Source organism: Rhododendron vialii, chromosome 2a (genome assembly GCF_030253575.1).
Source record: "Rhododendron vialii isolate Sample 1 chromosome 2a, ASM3025357v1".
NCBI classification, from domain to species: domain Eukaryota; kingdom Viridiplantae; phylum Streptophyta; class Magnoliopsida; order Ericales; family Ericaceae; genus Rhododendron; species Rhododendron vialii.
The window spans coordinates 25197464-25213380 of NC_080558.1; the positions used below are offsets into that span (position 1 = coordinate 25197464).

Below are 15917 nucleotides of genomic sequence, written 5' to 3' on the forward strand. Positions count from 1 at the left end.
TGCTTCTCCATCCTAGCTAGCTCCTCCGCTCCAAAAGCCTCCAAGGTGTACTGTTTATCTTGATAATCTACAAAGTCTGACACATTATACCAACGTCGCCACCGATATAATATGTCAGGGTCACCAAAAGGTAACACCGTGAGCTACAACGCTCAATAGAACAATCCCATACCCACTAACCCATAACTTACAAACAACAGGTCATAATAAAACATCGATTTCCACATGATACGTGTATACACAGCTACAAAAGACAATATCAATAACACATCCGCAATCGCTATATAACTATCATTGGTGTCCAAGATTTTCTGAGTTTCTCCTACGCGACTCATCGTAGACCGTGTCAACATTTTCACATACCAATCCATCTTTCAAAAATCATTTGTTTAACACACCCAACCTCGGTTCCGCCGTTCCGGGTTCCCGAGTATCCTCACAATGGTTCCGCCGCACCGGGTTCCCATTGGCACACGATTGCATTGGCTCCGTACTGCGGATAACCAAGCCATACCTCACCATGGTTCCGCCGCTCCAGGTTCCCATGGGAACACACACAATTCAAAACCCTTGGTTCCGCTGCTCCGGGTTTCCGGGTATCCCACAATGGTTCCGCCGCTCCGGGTTCCCATTTGGGGTTTTCGAAATCTAAACTCTCGGTTCCGCCGCTCCGGGTTTCCGAGTATCCCCACAATGATTCCGCCGCTCCGGGTTCTCATTGGGTTTTTCACAAATCTTACTTTTGCACACGCACATAACTCACATAATGCCACCCAAAATCGGTCATTATGTAGTTTAAAAATATTTCCATCATCGGAATACATTTTTCTTGTTAACCACACCCTAGGTATCATGTTTCTATTTTCTCGATTTCCGTGTCTCGTTCTCATGCATAGACTCCGCGGTAGGACTTTTTACATACGCAACCATAAATCATTCATTGTAATCTAACAAGATCATCTAATTCTATATTGTTACTCATGCTCAAAACCATCTTAAAGATCAAAATACGAATACTTCTAACCAACCAATAAAGTCTCCACTTTCGAAAAACCGTTCTTTCTTACTTTTTAAGAAGTTCAAAACAACATAGGTTTTTCCGAAAAATAAAGTCGTTTTGTTTAACATACTCCCCTTTCTTTTCATCTTTTTAGGAAAAACGCCTTTCAAGTTTTTCATGCATTTCTCAACATATAAGCATCATGCAAAATACTTAAAGATAGAGGATAAGAGCATTCTACTTATACTTAGGGAAGTGAGTATAGAAAATCTACATGATTGTAATGTCATTTCAAGATTTTGTAAAACGAGCTTGCTAATTATTCCTAATACTTTAACTTGCCTTATCATAAACAAAAATAACTAAAGTTATACTAGGGAGAATGAGTAGAGATTTATCTACCTTGATCCGAAACTTAGTCGAGGCCGAACAAGCTAGTTGGAAGTTTTCTACGAGCGGTGGAACTCGCAAATCTGGGCCAAACTTTGGATGGCAGTAACTTGGTCAATATTTGGCCGAATATGATTGTTCTTGGGTCGAAATTGAAGCTCTCGAAGTGCTCTACAACTTTCGTGAAGGAAGTTGATCCTAGAAACTACTTTAGGTAGGAGAAAAATGGTGATAAAGGAGAAGACAGTATGCTGTCTGGAAATAGGAATCCGAGATTTTTACTGAACTTTGGATGCCAATATCTTTGTCATTTCTTCACCGATTGGGATGGTTCTTGGGTCTAACTTGAAGGTTTCGAAGTGCTCTACAACTTTCCCGAAGGGAGTTGGTTCTAAAAACTACTTTGAGCAGGAGAAAAATGAAGATTTGCGGAGGGCAGTAAGCTGTCTGAAAAATGGAAATGGTTTCTAGAGAGGAGTGAGTGAAGGTGTGAGTTGAAAGGGTGAAGGGGAGGTGCTATTTATAGCAAAACTTGGGCTCTTCCTTCTCCCCCATGGCCGGCCTCCCTCTCCTCTCTTTTCCCCATGGGTTTTGCTCCATAGTCTTGTCATTTCAAGACTTTAGTCAAAGTCCTAGCCCTTCCTCACTTGTCAATCCAATAATAGGCCAAATCCTAGGTTATAATGAAGGTTCTATGGCTTGTCAAATCCTAGAATGGATTGGCTTGTAAGAAAGAATAACATCATTGGCTAGGATCATACTTAAAGTGGTCTAGTCAGGGGTTGTCAAGTAGAATCTAGGTTGAGTGTACAATAAGTAGCTTGTGTAAGTGTCCAAAATTTGCACGCACACACACTCTCCCTCCCTCTCCCCATTCGGCCTCCCTCCTCTCTCTCTCCTTCGGATTCTCTCTCTCTCTCTCTCTCTCTCTCTCTCTCTCTCTCTTTGGTACATATATATATGTATATATGTGTACATGTATATATATGTGTGTCTAGGAAAGTAAGTATAGGTTTAATAGGTTTTTAAGGCTAAAATCCTAGGGTTGCATGCATGCATGGCTAGGTTAACTAGTTTTGGAAGTAAAATGATGAGATTCCTTGGCCCATGATTTTGTATGGTCAAATCAAAGCCTTATTGGCAACTTGAAAGTCAATGACCAATGGTCAAAAATTTCCCTAGCACTTATGGACCAAAGGATAAAGGAATATGAGTTATAATTAGGGTTTGAAATGACTTGTCATGGGGTATAATGATTACCCCTAAAAGTCTAAGGGTTCAATTAGGGTTCGGGGGGTTCAGAAGGCTCCAAGACGGTCAAAAAGGTCCAATTAGGGTTCGGGAAGTGTAACTAGGAGAAATGGTAGTTTGGTTTGTCCAACTAGTCGGTTGGAAATTAACTCTACTAGCCAAGTAAGGATTTCTAGCCAAGAAATATAATTTAAAGATTTTATTTAACTTGTTAGGAAAATATACAAGCGCTTTTATAAGCATACTTGTCTTTAGAAAATGACTAGATTGCTCGGCGTGAAAATATATAACTTTATAAGTCTCAAATCTAATTATGACGGATTATTAAAATTAAAAAGAAATTTTTAGTAGCAAATCCAAGTAATAAAAATAAAATTTAAATATTTAACGAAATTTTTTATTTACCAAAAATCAGGGTCGTTACAGTCTGTGCCCAAGTTGCTATACTAGTAGCATTTCTATTTTACTAATAGACGGAAAAATCAAGGGAATTGATTTTGTCACTCCCTTCTTTATTAATATCACTTTCCTTATCTCACAAAATAAATTATCTAATAAAGACACAAATGAGAGTGACATTAACGAAAAGGGGAGTGACAAAATCACTCGCCAAAAACAATATGGGGGACCACTATTTTTTTTGGTCAAACGAAAATTAGGGGGACCACTATTTCTTGTGAGATGGAGTATGACGAAGTTGATGTGACAACATGCGATGCGAGGTACTATTGTCAATAATTGATGATTATACAATTTGAACAATTTTAAATTCGCCTCATTATAAAAGACAATGTAATAAAGTATCAAGACTTTCGAATTTTTCTTTCATTTATGTATCATAGACCAGCAGAGAGATTTTCATTCCTCGTCTACCTTTTACAGTTCTAGTATATTTTCCATGCCATAGCGATTCAAAACAAAGAATCTATTTCAGAAAGTCTAACTATTGAAATAATGTTATTTATTGCTATTTGCGTTATAGATAGGGAAAATTACAGGACAGTGGGAAGAGGGGCAAAAAATGCCCAACACATGGACTACTTTTTCGGAATTCATAAATCATGGGAGGGAGAATATTAATTCCAAAGACATGGAATTCAAAACAGACCTGGACAAAAATACCCCTTCTCTTACACGACATCGTTCACTCTATTCCCTCCGTCCCAACCCAAATCACTCTGTGAAACCCTAGCTAGCTGAACCCCCCCTCTTTCTCTCTCTGTTGCTCTCTGAAACCCATCTCGTTGCTCCTCTCTCCTCCTCTCTCTCTTGCCAACCGATGACCATCAATCATCACGACTTACTCGCCGACTGGAGTGGTGAGGGTGCGTTCCCCATCTCCGGCCACTTCTGCTTGCTCTAGAAATTCAAATACAGGAATCAATACGCGTCATTAGACCAGTAGCCGCCTCCAACAATCCTAATCGCAGAACAGGTAATAAATAGTCTACTACTCCTATATTTGCTATGTACTTCTGTGTAAAACGCTCTCCCCTCCCCATCTTGATTGAAATCTTTCGCCCGCCACATGTTCGACAAAATATGCCCTCCACATATATTGGCTTTCAGACTATAGCACAATCATCCTTTTCGATGTGGAGAGAGAGAGAGAGAGAGAGAGAGAGAGAGAGAGAGAGAGGACACAAGCCTCTAGTTAATCACCACAGAGAAAAATCTGCATATAGCATATCCTGAATTTGAAGGCAAAATGGCTTTCTCCCTCATTGTTCTCGTTAGAAAGGTACAATCTCAAGCTGTATGGCATAATATTGCAAGCACAACACAAAAAATAGTTACCGCTAAGAAAGAAAACTGCCGTTGTTTTCCCCAGAGAATCTAAAAACATGGCAAATCTCAGTCACCAAAATAGTTGATTATTTTCACCAATGGACTATTGGAGATTGGCTATTTGGCTATCCTTCAGTGGAATAAGATAAATCAGAGATACACAAATCAGTTTCAAAGATCAGCTATGAACTTGGAGGATTTTTGGATTGGTGGCTCAGAGTTTATGACGTTGGATTTTCTGTCTGCGTCTTATGGTTTTTCTCTCCATTAGAAAATTCCTTGATGAAAACATAAAATTATGGTGCATGTTGTTGGGTTCATAAGATGTTGGTGGAAGCAATTGTAGTACCTGTTTTGACTGAATAACTACTCACAACGGTTTTTGGTCGGTTGAGTTCATCTGTCTTGAGTTTTCCCATTCTGATTAGTCGTTTGACTCATTTTAATAACGCAAAATGGTTGATTTTGTGTGTGTGTGTGTGTGTGTGGGGAGGGGGGGGGCATGTTTGGAAGCACTAGTTTTTATGAAAATATTGAATTAGAGCTCCCTATTGGCACCCTCTTGCCCTTTTTGGTAGAAGTTTACACTCAAATGCATGAACGATTGCCTATATGGCCAGTATAATGAAGGGGAAATTGCAGAACAGTGGAAAGAGGGGTAAATATTGCCCAAATCATGGACTAGTTTTTAGGAATTGCAAAGTCATGGAAAGGAGAAAATTATTTCCCAATACATGGTCTGGAAAACACATATGGACAAAAATACCCCTCTCCCTCCTTCCCAAAACACGCAACTCTCCCGCCCCCAAATCACATCCAAACCCTAGCTCTGAAACCCCCCCCCCCCCCCCCCCCCCCCCCCGCCCTCCCTCTCGCTGTTGCTCTCTGTAACCCATCTCGTTGCTCCTCTCTATCCATCTCGTTACTCCTCTCTCCTCCTCTCTCTCTTGCCAACCGACGACCAGCAATTCCCCCATCTCTCTTCGTCGATCTTCCTTCACATTGTCATTGGGCTTGAATCTCCAGACACGGTTGTTTTCTTTAGTCGCTGACCTCAGGCGACCTTGGAACTCGGCGACCATCTCTTTTCTTTTCCGACCACCGGAGACCTCTATCAGGTTTCAGAATTGACTGGGTTTGAACTTCCAGCACTAATTTGCTTCCGAAATCCCTTGGGTTGGAGATCTTTTCTACTGTTTATTGCCCTTTGTAACAGGTATTTTGTTTATGATAGATTATTTGTTTATGGATGTATAGAACTTTGATATTTAGTTTCCCATCTCTTTTCCATATGCCATTTGTGGTGCATGTGTGCTTTGGTTATGTAATTTAAAGCATTTTGCCATTGTGTGTGTTTGGGAAAAAATGATAGAACCCTTATTGAGAAGGGTGAGCAAGGTCTATGTTACTCTGAATGATATTTAAATCATAAGTTCGAATTGGAAAAGCGATAGAAATTATGTAGTAGATGTTACATGCGTTTTTCACCCATCCTAGGCAGAAGGAATAAATTTCCAAGGTCTCTATCAAGGATTGTGTTCTTCTCTTAATCTGCTGGATTTTGAATTGTGAAGGAAATTTGTTTCTAACCTATGAATCCTGATTTTTTCTCCTGGATTTTGAGTAATGTATATATCCAGTTGTCCATATAACAACTTTTACCATCATAAGTATTGGCCCAAAAGAGAGCACCAAATTTTCCCTCTTTCTTTACTGATCATTTTGAGGTCCAGAATTACAGTATTGTACGCATCACATCAGATGATATTTGGGTTGTGTTCAGCCCCAACCTGAGAGCCTATAGTTGGGTTGACCCATTGTGTTGAAAAAATGGGCTTAAAAAGCAATAAGAAAGGCTTTCAAGGAATTTGATTACAAAAGATACGAATGCATTTTTTTTTTCTCATCTCAAAAGAAAAGTCGATGAACAATATGATCACAATTATCGTTTTGTTCCTCAAACTTCCAGTACCATATTTAGTGGTGCCCTTCAATTTCTTATAATCAAGATTCATTTACCTAAGTCCTGTGGTCTTGTGATGGGGCAACACATTCACTAGTAATTAGCCCGACGGGACTGCAAGCGAACCGAGATGGTGAGACGTTAGAAGAGTTCCAAGCTCAATCATACTTGGTTTGTTTGCTCAATCATACTTAGTTCGGGCTTGTTTGGTAAAGTTTGATGCTCGAGGTACAGTTTGACTTATTTACATCAGCTTGAGCTTGAGCTTTTCAAATACTAGTAGGGAAGTCGTTCAGATACAGGGGGCATGGGTGATTATTGTTTGGAAAAAAAAAAAGGTTTTTGGTCATCTTTGACATAAAATTAAAGTGAGTCCCACTTGTTATTGTGTACATATGCATAAACATTTTGTTTATATTATTGGGTGAAACGTCTTTATTCCACAATGTTAATTATCTTTTCTTTCCATGCATCCACCAATTAAATTTGGGTTAGGTGTATACATATGCACAAGGCTTGTCTGCAATCCAATTTTGGACTGTAGAGATGTGGTCCGAGTGATTGTACAAATACAAGATTTCTTGATTATATACCAAACTAGATTCCCACAGCTTCATTTAAATGTGCCACTTAATCTACTAAATCTTTCTCTACACTTCAGTAAAAATGATCTCCAAAAAGAAGTCAGTTACAGTCATAACTTTTTGTTTGTCCCCACACTGAAAGCACTAAAACGACAAGGACCATTGACGGACACTATGTTGTGCATATTTTTATCCATAACCTCTATTTTGTTAGCCTTATTCAATAATATTTTGGAGCTAACCACAGTTGTCAATCGAGGCTTCCATGAAACTTTCATAGATTGCAAACATAGGCTTCCTTGATGTTTTTTTCAACTGGTTTAGTTTCTTTCTTTCTTTTGTCGTTCGAATTGGCAAAGTATGATATGCTAGCGTAACAAGCATGAATAGTTCATTTTCGTGTAATCGAAGCATTGCCATTGATGGTGTGCTTACATTTATGGTCATTGCAAAACCTTGAAGATAAATCTAAAGCTTTCTATTGTAACAACATGCAAGTATGTTATGTAGTAGTGTTACTGTTCCATGATTTACTTTCTTTTGTATCTCCCGGCAGCTAAACAAAGGTGTTAATCGGCGGATCAAGGAGGGCAGGAATAATTGGTGATAGGGGCTCTGGGTAAGAGTTCTTCACCTACACAACTTCAATTCTTTCTTACGTACTTACTATTATTTGTGCCAGTGCTTTATGGGTGTTTTGCCACATTCTTAATTTTTATCGAGAACATCCAACAACCAGAGGAATCAACCATTACTCCTTGCGGGGGGTGGGGGTGGGAATAGCGCATAGGTCGAGAACATCCAACGACCAGAGGAATCAACCATTACTCCTTGTTGGATTAACAAATTTTGCTCATAGATCAATCAATACTGGCGTGAGAGTAAACCAAAATTGTTTTCTGCTTGTCAGAGGAATCAATTATTAGGTCCAAATTTGAAAAGTTAGCCTACTTATTTTTTGTCTTTATTTTAAATTTTTTTTGCATTTGTATATCTAGGTTTGAACTTCCGAAATCCCCTTGCTTCCGAAACGACATGTTTTATTGATTGATTGATTCAAAACCTAAATCTGCGTGAGCTCGTAATTTTAATGCTCATTTGGTTGCCTTATGTGCTAAATTGGGAATATGATTGTTGTTTAGGTACTTCAATTGGCTTCTGTCATGGTTATGTATGAGACTATATGAGACCCTTTCAATTAGTTGACCAAAACAACTTCTAAATTATTGGACTGTGAATGTTGTTTAGGGGTTGAACCTTTTTTACTTAGTCATTACCTATGTTGCATGACTCATCAAAATGTATGAACTATGCAGTTTGAACACTCTACACTCCGTTTAGAATGCGGGCTTTGGAGGAGTAGTGAAGGGTTAGAGGTGAAAAAATAGTTGCGTGTTTGGGTTGATTTTTAGGAGGGGTAGGGAGGGAGGGGTATGGAGGAGTTTTGAGGAGGTAAAAAAATTGTAACCATTTCTTTGTCCCATTTCTTCCCCTCCACTTGGGAGGAAATGGAAGAAATGGAGCGGAAGTAAGGTGCTTCTTCAAAATATGTTTACTATTCTTGGTTACTGGTTAACTATGTATCAAACTCTTATACATAGTTAAGCAGAATTGATGAATTATATTCAAAAATATGAGTACTTTGTAGAGTTCCCTTGTCTTTGAGTGTTGAGATGAAAATAAGATGAATCTTGATGCGCTTGAACACAAACTTGTACCGAAACGGTTTTATGAATAAGGAAACAGGTTTATGCCTCTTGTTTTTTTACATAAATTCGTTTCAGGTAACCATTTAGATCCTTGGAAGTAATGAATTGTTTTGTAGCTTCTATAGGTGTTACTAGCATAATGGTAATTATCCTTGACCATGCTATAGGAGTCTAGGATGTATAGAATTTGTTTGAGCTTACTATGGAGTGTTTAGGCCTTTTGTAGGGGGCATGTCCCTAGTTCTTACTGCTATTTCGTGTGTGGATGCTACTGCTGTCTCTGTTATGGCGGCTGCTGCCGGTACACTGCTGGTGCAATCAGCTGCAAAATGTTGTTCTGCTGTTCTGTATATTCTGTTTTGGCAGCTCCAATCTTCTATTTGCTACAACCTGTTTTGCTATCACCCTGATGATATTTTCTGCTGCTGTTTCTGATCATTGACCTCAGTCGATGCTGCTGTTTGCAAATCAAAGTAGTTGATGCCGATGTTCGAAATTGCATTGCATTGTCTTCTTCCATTAACAATGCAATGCAATTTGGCTAAGTCTGAAATAGTTTTGGCTGGCCCTAGGAAACTAAGATGATCTGAAACATATTTTCAAGATTTATACTTCACAGGTTGCTTATTATGGTTTTATGTGTAAACTTCTTCGTTTCATGTGCAGTTATCTCTATGATGGTACGTTCAAAGGCCAATGCGAGGAAATCAGTAGTACCACCTATGAAAGTGCAGGTCAAGATGGGTGCAATAGTTCACGAGGGAAGTAGTTCACACCAGAAGCAACGGAAACCTAGTTGTTTCGCTGTTTATGTGTGAGTTTTAATAGATGATATTTCATGTCTTTTGTTATCCCGCTTACGTATTGACCACTCAATCCTTGGTTAAATGCAGGAAGGATTTTACTCGAGGTTTAAAGGCAGTATTTGAAGAAGACAATATAATAAAACAAACAGAGGTTAGGATTGAGGGATGGAAAGAAATTGTATTTTTTTTATCAGTACCATTTTTTAATATCGTCTATGATATTCATTTCCTATGTAGGTGATGGCAGCCATGTCGGAATGGTGGCATGAGGGATACTTGCGAAAGAAGTACGACAAAACCTATTCTGGATCAAGCAGTGAGGAAGAGAATGATGAGGTCGATGTGAATGATGAGGAATCGAGTGAACAAGAGGGCGACAATTGTCCCCCCCGTCGAAAGAAGAAGAAGAAGAAGAGTACAGGGGAGAGTAAAAAGAAGAAGAAAGTGCCGGTATGTCAATAACTAACGATGCTTTGTACCTTGCTTAGGAGTTGAAATGCTTAATCATGGGATTTCACCTTTATGTGCATTTATGTCCATATATAGGTAGTTATGCCTTTGAATATGTATCCTTTTTCATTGTGGTCTTATCCAATTTGAGTTGAGCCCCACTTTAACACAACTACTTAATTCATTACCACAAATCGCTTTTTGATTGTTTTAACATGTACATGTTTCATACTAACAAAATTACCACCCAATACCTGCTATGTGTGCTACCTTTGTGATAATGAAATTACTACCATGCTAATATAATTTTTCGTTTGTTTATACTTACAGCTTATTATAAAGACAAGGTGTTCCCCTAGGAAATTTGTTTCCTTGATTGCTCAATTGACTCAAGACCAACGTGATGCAATCAAAGCATGTAATCCATTCCATTCATTACTTCATGTCAAGTGTGGCCATATGCATAGAGTTTTTGCTATGCATTTGGTCCAATGTTTCAATCCAGAAACCTATAGCATCGAATTTAGGAGGGGCCTAATTGTTCATATTACTGAAGAAGATGTTGGAAGAGTTTTAGGGATGCCAATAGGGGACGCACTCGTGCCTACGGAATGCCTTGAATTACACAGAACAAAAATTGAAGAGGACTTTAAGGGAGGTTTTAAGGGGATTGAAATCGTGAAATTGGAAAATGTGATTAAGAAAGGCAATACTGATGGGAAGTTTCATAGGGCTTACATGCTATTTACATTAGGATGCTTGTTGTGCCCCACCACAAAGGAAGTTGCGGGGAATAGATTGTTCCCTGGGGTGATTGCCGACGACCTTGAAAACTTAAAGACGTATAAGTGGCCGGCCTTTGTGTTGGATTGGTTGGTGAACGAGATTCGAAATTATAAGGTTCGGGTAACCAAAGGTCGTGGACGGAAGGCGGAAGGAGTTGGTGGTAGTCTGTTCCTTTTGATGGTATGTTTACTTAATCTTTTGTAGCATTCTATTTAACACTTTCAATAACAATATTATGGTTTATGTAGGAAGTTAAAAATTATGACTGATTTGTTTTGCAGGTCATATATTTTGACTTACATCCGTTGGATGTTGAAATTGGGAATGAACCTGAGCCTCCTATTGGCTTATGGACAAAGGAATTGATCGATATTCGCATTTCCAAAGAGGCGGAGGACAAGCCAATTGAGGATTATTTTTTTTCTCAGTTCCCTCCCCATAATTTGAAAAATCAGGTGATGGTATTGGCTTAGTTTCAATATTTCATATATTCATGGTTCTTATAGATTGCCTCAATTAGTTTTCACATATGCTCATATTTTGGTTTATCTTATACCATTTCAGATCTGCATTGATATGTACAAAGATTTCATGCGTCAATTTATGAATAACTTTAAAAGGTTGCATGAAATGGATGCTGCTATGGGCGAGCCTGTCGTTGGAAGCCCTGTTCTTCGAAGTCCTCAAGATGGTCCCTGGGCAGAACCTGTAGAAGATGAAGGCCATTCGCCACAATTTAGTCCAAATTTTGAACTACATGAATATGAGGACCAGGGGGAGTGGGAGGAGGAGCAAGGGGATCAGATTCAGATTCATAAGGGGGAGGAGGGGGATCATATTAAGGAGAAGGGGGATCAGATTGAGGAGGAAGGGGAGGTGGGCGGGACATCCAAAATCATGGATGGGTCGGCGTCCTGTAAGCGAAAGCAGGAAGCGGTGGCGATCTCAACTGATCCCACAAAGAGAAAACGTCGAAGAAATGTGAAGCCGAGCCCATCTATTAAATCTCCTTTTGTTGCACAACCCTTTGTCAAGACAACAAAATTAAAGGAAGACGAAGAATCAGTCATTAACTATCTTATTAGGGGACAGACAAATGATTTAAGGTACCTTTATCTTTTTCGCGACATACCATATTACTTGTAAGGGACAGACCATCGGTTACATTTCTGAAACCATGCTATCTCTTTCCCGATTTTGGTATACTAACAAAATATTTTGGCACAACAGCGAGGTGTTGATCCGTATTCAAGGGGCAAAGTGGCCTCTTACTCGCAAGGAAGTTGCTCAATCGTTTAAACCGAGGGGCCTTGTGTCTAATATGGTACGTTCCATACTTCAATTTGTGTTATTTGTGTCATAACGTTGAATAACTGTCATACGCTGGACTACACGTAGGTTATGTACACTTTTACGGATTGGCGAATGCTGAAGGAAAGAGACCATGCGACCAAGGCTCATCCATCACGTCACATTTTCTCCCCAGCCTTTGCGGTAACATATCCTTCTTATTATGGTTAAATTTTTTTGTTTTTCGACTTTATTTCTGATGTATTTCAAAAAAAAATTCCCCAGTCCAATCTACTTGCAAGTGAAAGTGACAAGTACAGCAATGTATTGCGGGATGATTGCGACCCTGATAAACTAGGTTATGACTTGTTAAAATGCGACATGGTACGTAACTAATCCCAATATATACCGTATTCCATTGTTTATGATGTGTGCCCCAATGTTATTTTGACTGAATGGTGGCCTATTATTTTGCAGCTTTTCTTGCCTGTGCTTGAAAGTGAACATTGGTTTTGCGTTTGCATATCCCTTGTTGAGTCACGCGTTTATATTCTTGACTCAATGAAAAGCGCGGGAAAAAACTTGGATCAATTGGACCAAGTTAACATTTTAGTAAGTTGTCGCTCGACCTAATGCATTATATCTTGATTGGCGCACTTTATATTATACTTACAAACTTGTTTTCAATTTCGATTATAGCAAAATAATCTTTTTGCACTCCTGAAGAAGAGACGTACGCGAAGTTCACGAAATGATTCCCGCATATTTGAAGTTCAATATGTGGATGTGCCACAACAGACAAACTTGTTAGTCATAACTTCCTTGACTTGTGCAACTTATTTTGTCATTCTTTTGGGCGTTGTAGTCATGTCTTTCAATTTTGTTTTTGTAGCCATGATTGTGGAATTTATGTCATGAAGTATGTGGACCGTTGGGATGGTCGAACTTATCCTTCGACTGAACTTCATGGAGGTCATATTCCAACCATTCGTAAAAGGCTTTTGCTTCATCTTTTCATGGATGAAGCAAATAAGGAAAGAGACTCCATATTAAAACTCATCCCAAGGCGATAAACGTAAGCATATTACTCTTACTTGTGTTTTTATAGTTAATGATATAATTGTTTGTAACTGTGAGTATATTGGGATGCTATTTTATTTCCATTTCTGAGGTCTCGATCTCGACTGGGATTAAGAAAGTTGGAAGTCCTTGCTGGTTCGAAGAATATGAAAAAAGAGTAATTCAAAGAAAAAGGGATCCTGAAGTAAATATGTTATTACCGTATTTGTTTTGAAGATGTTCACATTGTGTTCAAGAACCTCTGCATGGACATCTTATTTCTGCCCTTTTTCTGAATGCATTTTGCATGTTTCAAAGGTTGGAATATATGTGCGGATAGGATTTTTAGCTAGGAAGTACATAGGTTTTGAAACCTTTAAGGTAGCAGATTTCTATGTTGTTTTAAACAGCATATAGGGTTGGGTTTTATATATGACACGCTCCATCAAAGTTGCTTTCTGAACGTGTGTGAAAATTAGAAATAAACTTGGAGGGTACATAGATTGTCTACTATTCCTCGTAGACAACCGTATCCCTTTGCAGTACCACTCTGAGTGTCCCTTCCTTAGCTTTACGGTCGAATGGCCATTTACCTTTTATAAAATGATGAATCTAGATGGGATATCCATGTTACGTCGTCCTTTTACCAAACCCCCAATGTCTTAATGAAGATTTGTTTCGGGAGAATGAGCATTCCATTCCTGCTTAGTTCCATTGAACCAAAGGTTGGCAATATTTATGGACCGAGCTAGGACTTATGTTCGGAACTTACATGAATCCCTTAATTAGGTTGACTTGTGAATGATAGTAGTTGCTTTGTACAGCCAATTTGAGTTCAGCGAATGTCTATGCAGATCCTATGCTATACCATTAGTGAAGTGAAGGTTGAGTTCAATTTTCATATTCCTATTGCACGAAACAATAATGGCACTATTCGTTTGTGTCCATCACTTTTCACGGGTTTCTAATTTGTCACACTTTTTATGGTTTTCGTTTTGTGATATGTTATTCTACAATTTTTGTTTATGTTTTTTCTTTGTTTCCCTAGCTACATGGACTCTCAAAGATGTATCATTTAGGCTTGTCAATATTTCATTGTTGGAGATTATGGGGTATTGGTGGTCAAATTCATGTAGTTGATACTCCTGCGGATTGTGTGCAGGATACTTTGAAGTGATTTTATGGGTTTGTGGGTTCCTTATTGTCTATATGGTGTAACTGATTTGCTACCCAAACGGAGACTCGGTACTTCTCCTTTGTCAGTTAGGTTAATGCACAAATACAAACCCCCCAAGCAAATGCAACAATTTTTTGAGTTGTAAGGTGGTAATACATGTGGATGTGGATGGGGACAAATACTACAGTTTCATATATTCTTTTGTTATGAATTGTGACATCTTATATAGCTATTGTCCCATTGTCTCTTAGTTTTGAGGGCAGTTATTTCCTAAAGTGTGTAGCTATTGCATTTACAATGACGAATTATATGTCAGTTTTTGTGCTGTAGCAATTCTGTTACTGATGTTGCAGCTGTTTGCTATTGTATTGTGTTGTTGTTCTGGCTGCTGTAATGAATAGTAGCTGCCTGTTATCTGCTCTTGCTGCTACTGTATTGTGTTGCTGTTGTCTGTATCCTGATCCTGCTGCTGCTGTTCTATGCTGCTGTTTCTGCTGCTATATCAGTCCAGCAGAATATAACGTAACAACTTAATTTCCACAATGGGCTACTTTATTTCATAGGAGCAACATATGTGAATTCACAGAGCAGCTGTCTCCTTTCCATCTTGTAACATCTAAATTAGATCCTAGATAAATACCAGGCTTTGCAGGCTTTAGATTTTGGGGGAAGGTTGGTTCTCGTGAAACACACTTTGTCTACTATCCCAATATACTTATTCTCGATTTTTAGGGCACCTGCGTATTTTGTTCAGAAAGTTAGAAGTATAATGATTCGATTTTTGTGGGGAAAAGGGGATGGTGATGGTGTTTGCTGGAAAAAATGGGAGGATTTATGTAAACCGTTGTGCCATGGTGGGTTGGGGACAAGGGATTTGGGTTGTTTCAATCAAGCTTTGCTGGCAAAGCAAGCTTGGAGGTTAATAGCTAATCCGCAATCTCTTGTTGCTAAGGTATTGATGGGTAAGTACTGTAAGGGGAAGGAGTTTTTGGAGTGTAAAGCTAGGCCGGGCTGCTCTTGGGGGTGGAGAAGTATTATTTGGGGGCTTGAGCTTATTAGAGATAATATTGCTTGGCGAATTGGGGACGGGGAAAATATAACGGTTTTCGGTCACCAATGGATTCCGAGGAGTCATAATCCTTTTATGGGAAGAAGGCATTTGGGCCTTAATAATTTCAAAGTTCGGGAGCTAATTAATTGGGACCGCTTAGAGTGGAGAAAGCCTTTGATCGAGGTGTTATTTCCGAAGGAACTAGTTCCTAAGATTTTATCCTTACATATTCCTAAAGTTAAAGAGTTGGACGAAATGTATTGGACGGGTTCCAAAGAGGGGAGTTTTAGTGTTAAATCAGCTTACTTCATGGCTGTTAACCTTAAATGGGGAAACCTAGAAAGGGCGAGAGGGGTTGTGAATTGGAAGAGTATTTGGGGTCTTAATTTGCCTCCCAAGTTTGCACTTTTTATTTGGAAGGAATTGCATAAAATTTTGCCAGTCAAGCAAATACTTGTTCATAGGGGTATAGGCATGAATGCAATGTGTCCGGTTTGTGGTTTGGGGGAGGAATCCATTGAACACTTGTTTTTTATTTGTGAGACATCCAAGAGGTTTTGGAGGGCATCTAATTTGGGGCTGGATTTTTCTATTGGAAACCCTCTACCTTTTC

At 39.0% G+C, this 15917-nt stretch overlaps 2 protein-coding genes across 3 annotated transcripts; both read left to right on the plus strand.

The window, feature by feature from the left end:
* Window positions 1-8894: 8894 nt before the first annotated feature.
* LOC131312317 (uncharacterized) lies at window positions 8895-10469 on the plus strand. Of its 2 annotated transcripts, XR_009195841.1 has the most exons (4): window positions 8895-9499; window positions 9579-9642; window positions 9729-10037; window positions 10272-10469. XR_009195841.1 is itself a non-coding variant. In XM_058339992.1 (3 exons), the coding sequence occupies exons 1-3, from the start codon at window positions 9315-9317 to the stop codon at window positions 9951-9953; spliced, it is 474 nt and encodes a 157-aa protein (XP_058195975.1). In that variant the 5' UTR covers window positions 8895-9314; the 3' UTR covers window positions 9954-10144. The 2 variants fall into 2 exon arrangements, 1 of the variants encoding a protein (XP_058195975.1); XM_058339992.1 differs by lacking the exon at window positions 10272-10469 and having other exon boundaries at window positions 9729-10144.
* Window positions 10419-12248, plus strand: LOC131317350 (uncharacterized). The gene is made up of 5 exons (XM_058346909.1): window positions 10419-10907; window positions 11009-11182; window positions 11292-11833; window positions 11958-12051; window positions 12126-12248. Exons 1-5 carry the CDS (start codon window positions 10419-10421, stop codon window positions 12246-12248), a joined length of 1422 nt encoding a protein of 473 aa, XP_058202892.1.
* The last annotated feature ends 3669 nt before the right edge of the window (window positions 12249-15917 follow it).

Excerpts from the sequence above, each read along its gene's own strand:
- LOC131312317 (XM_058339992.1), top strand. The coding sequence starts at position 9,315 with ATGGTTTTATGTGTAAACTTCTTCGTTTCATGTGCAGTTATCTCTATG. Across the intron at positions 9,500-9,578 it reads AGTTGTTTCGCTGTTTATGT|GAAGGATTTTACTCGAGGTT; the intron begins GTGAGTTTTAAT and ends GGTTAAATGCAG. Across the intron at positions 9,643-9,728 it reads ATATAATAAAACAAACAGAG|GTGATGGCAGCCATGTCGGA; the intron begins GTTAGGATTGAG and ends TTTCCTATGTAG.
- LOC131317350 (XM_058346909.1), top strand. The coding sequence starts at position 10,419 with ATGCATTTGGTCCAATGTTTCAATCCAGAAACCTATAGCATCGAATTT. Across the intron at positions 11,183-11,291 it reads CCCATAATTTGAAAAATCAG|ATCTGCATTGATATGTACAA; the intron begins GTGATGGTATTG and ends ATACCATTTCAG. Across the intron at positions 12,052-12,125 it reads GGGGCCTTGTGTCTAATATG|GTTATGTACACTTTTACGGA; the intron begins GTACGTTCCATA and ends GACTACACGTAG.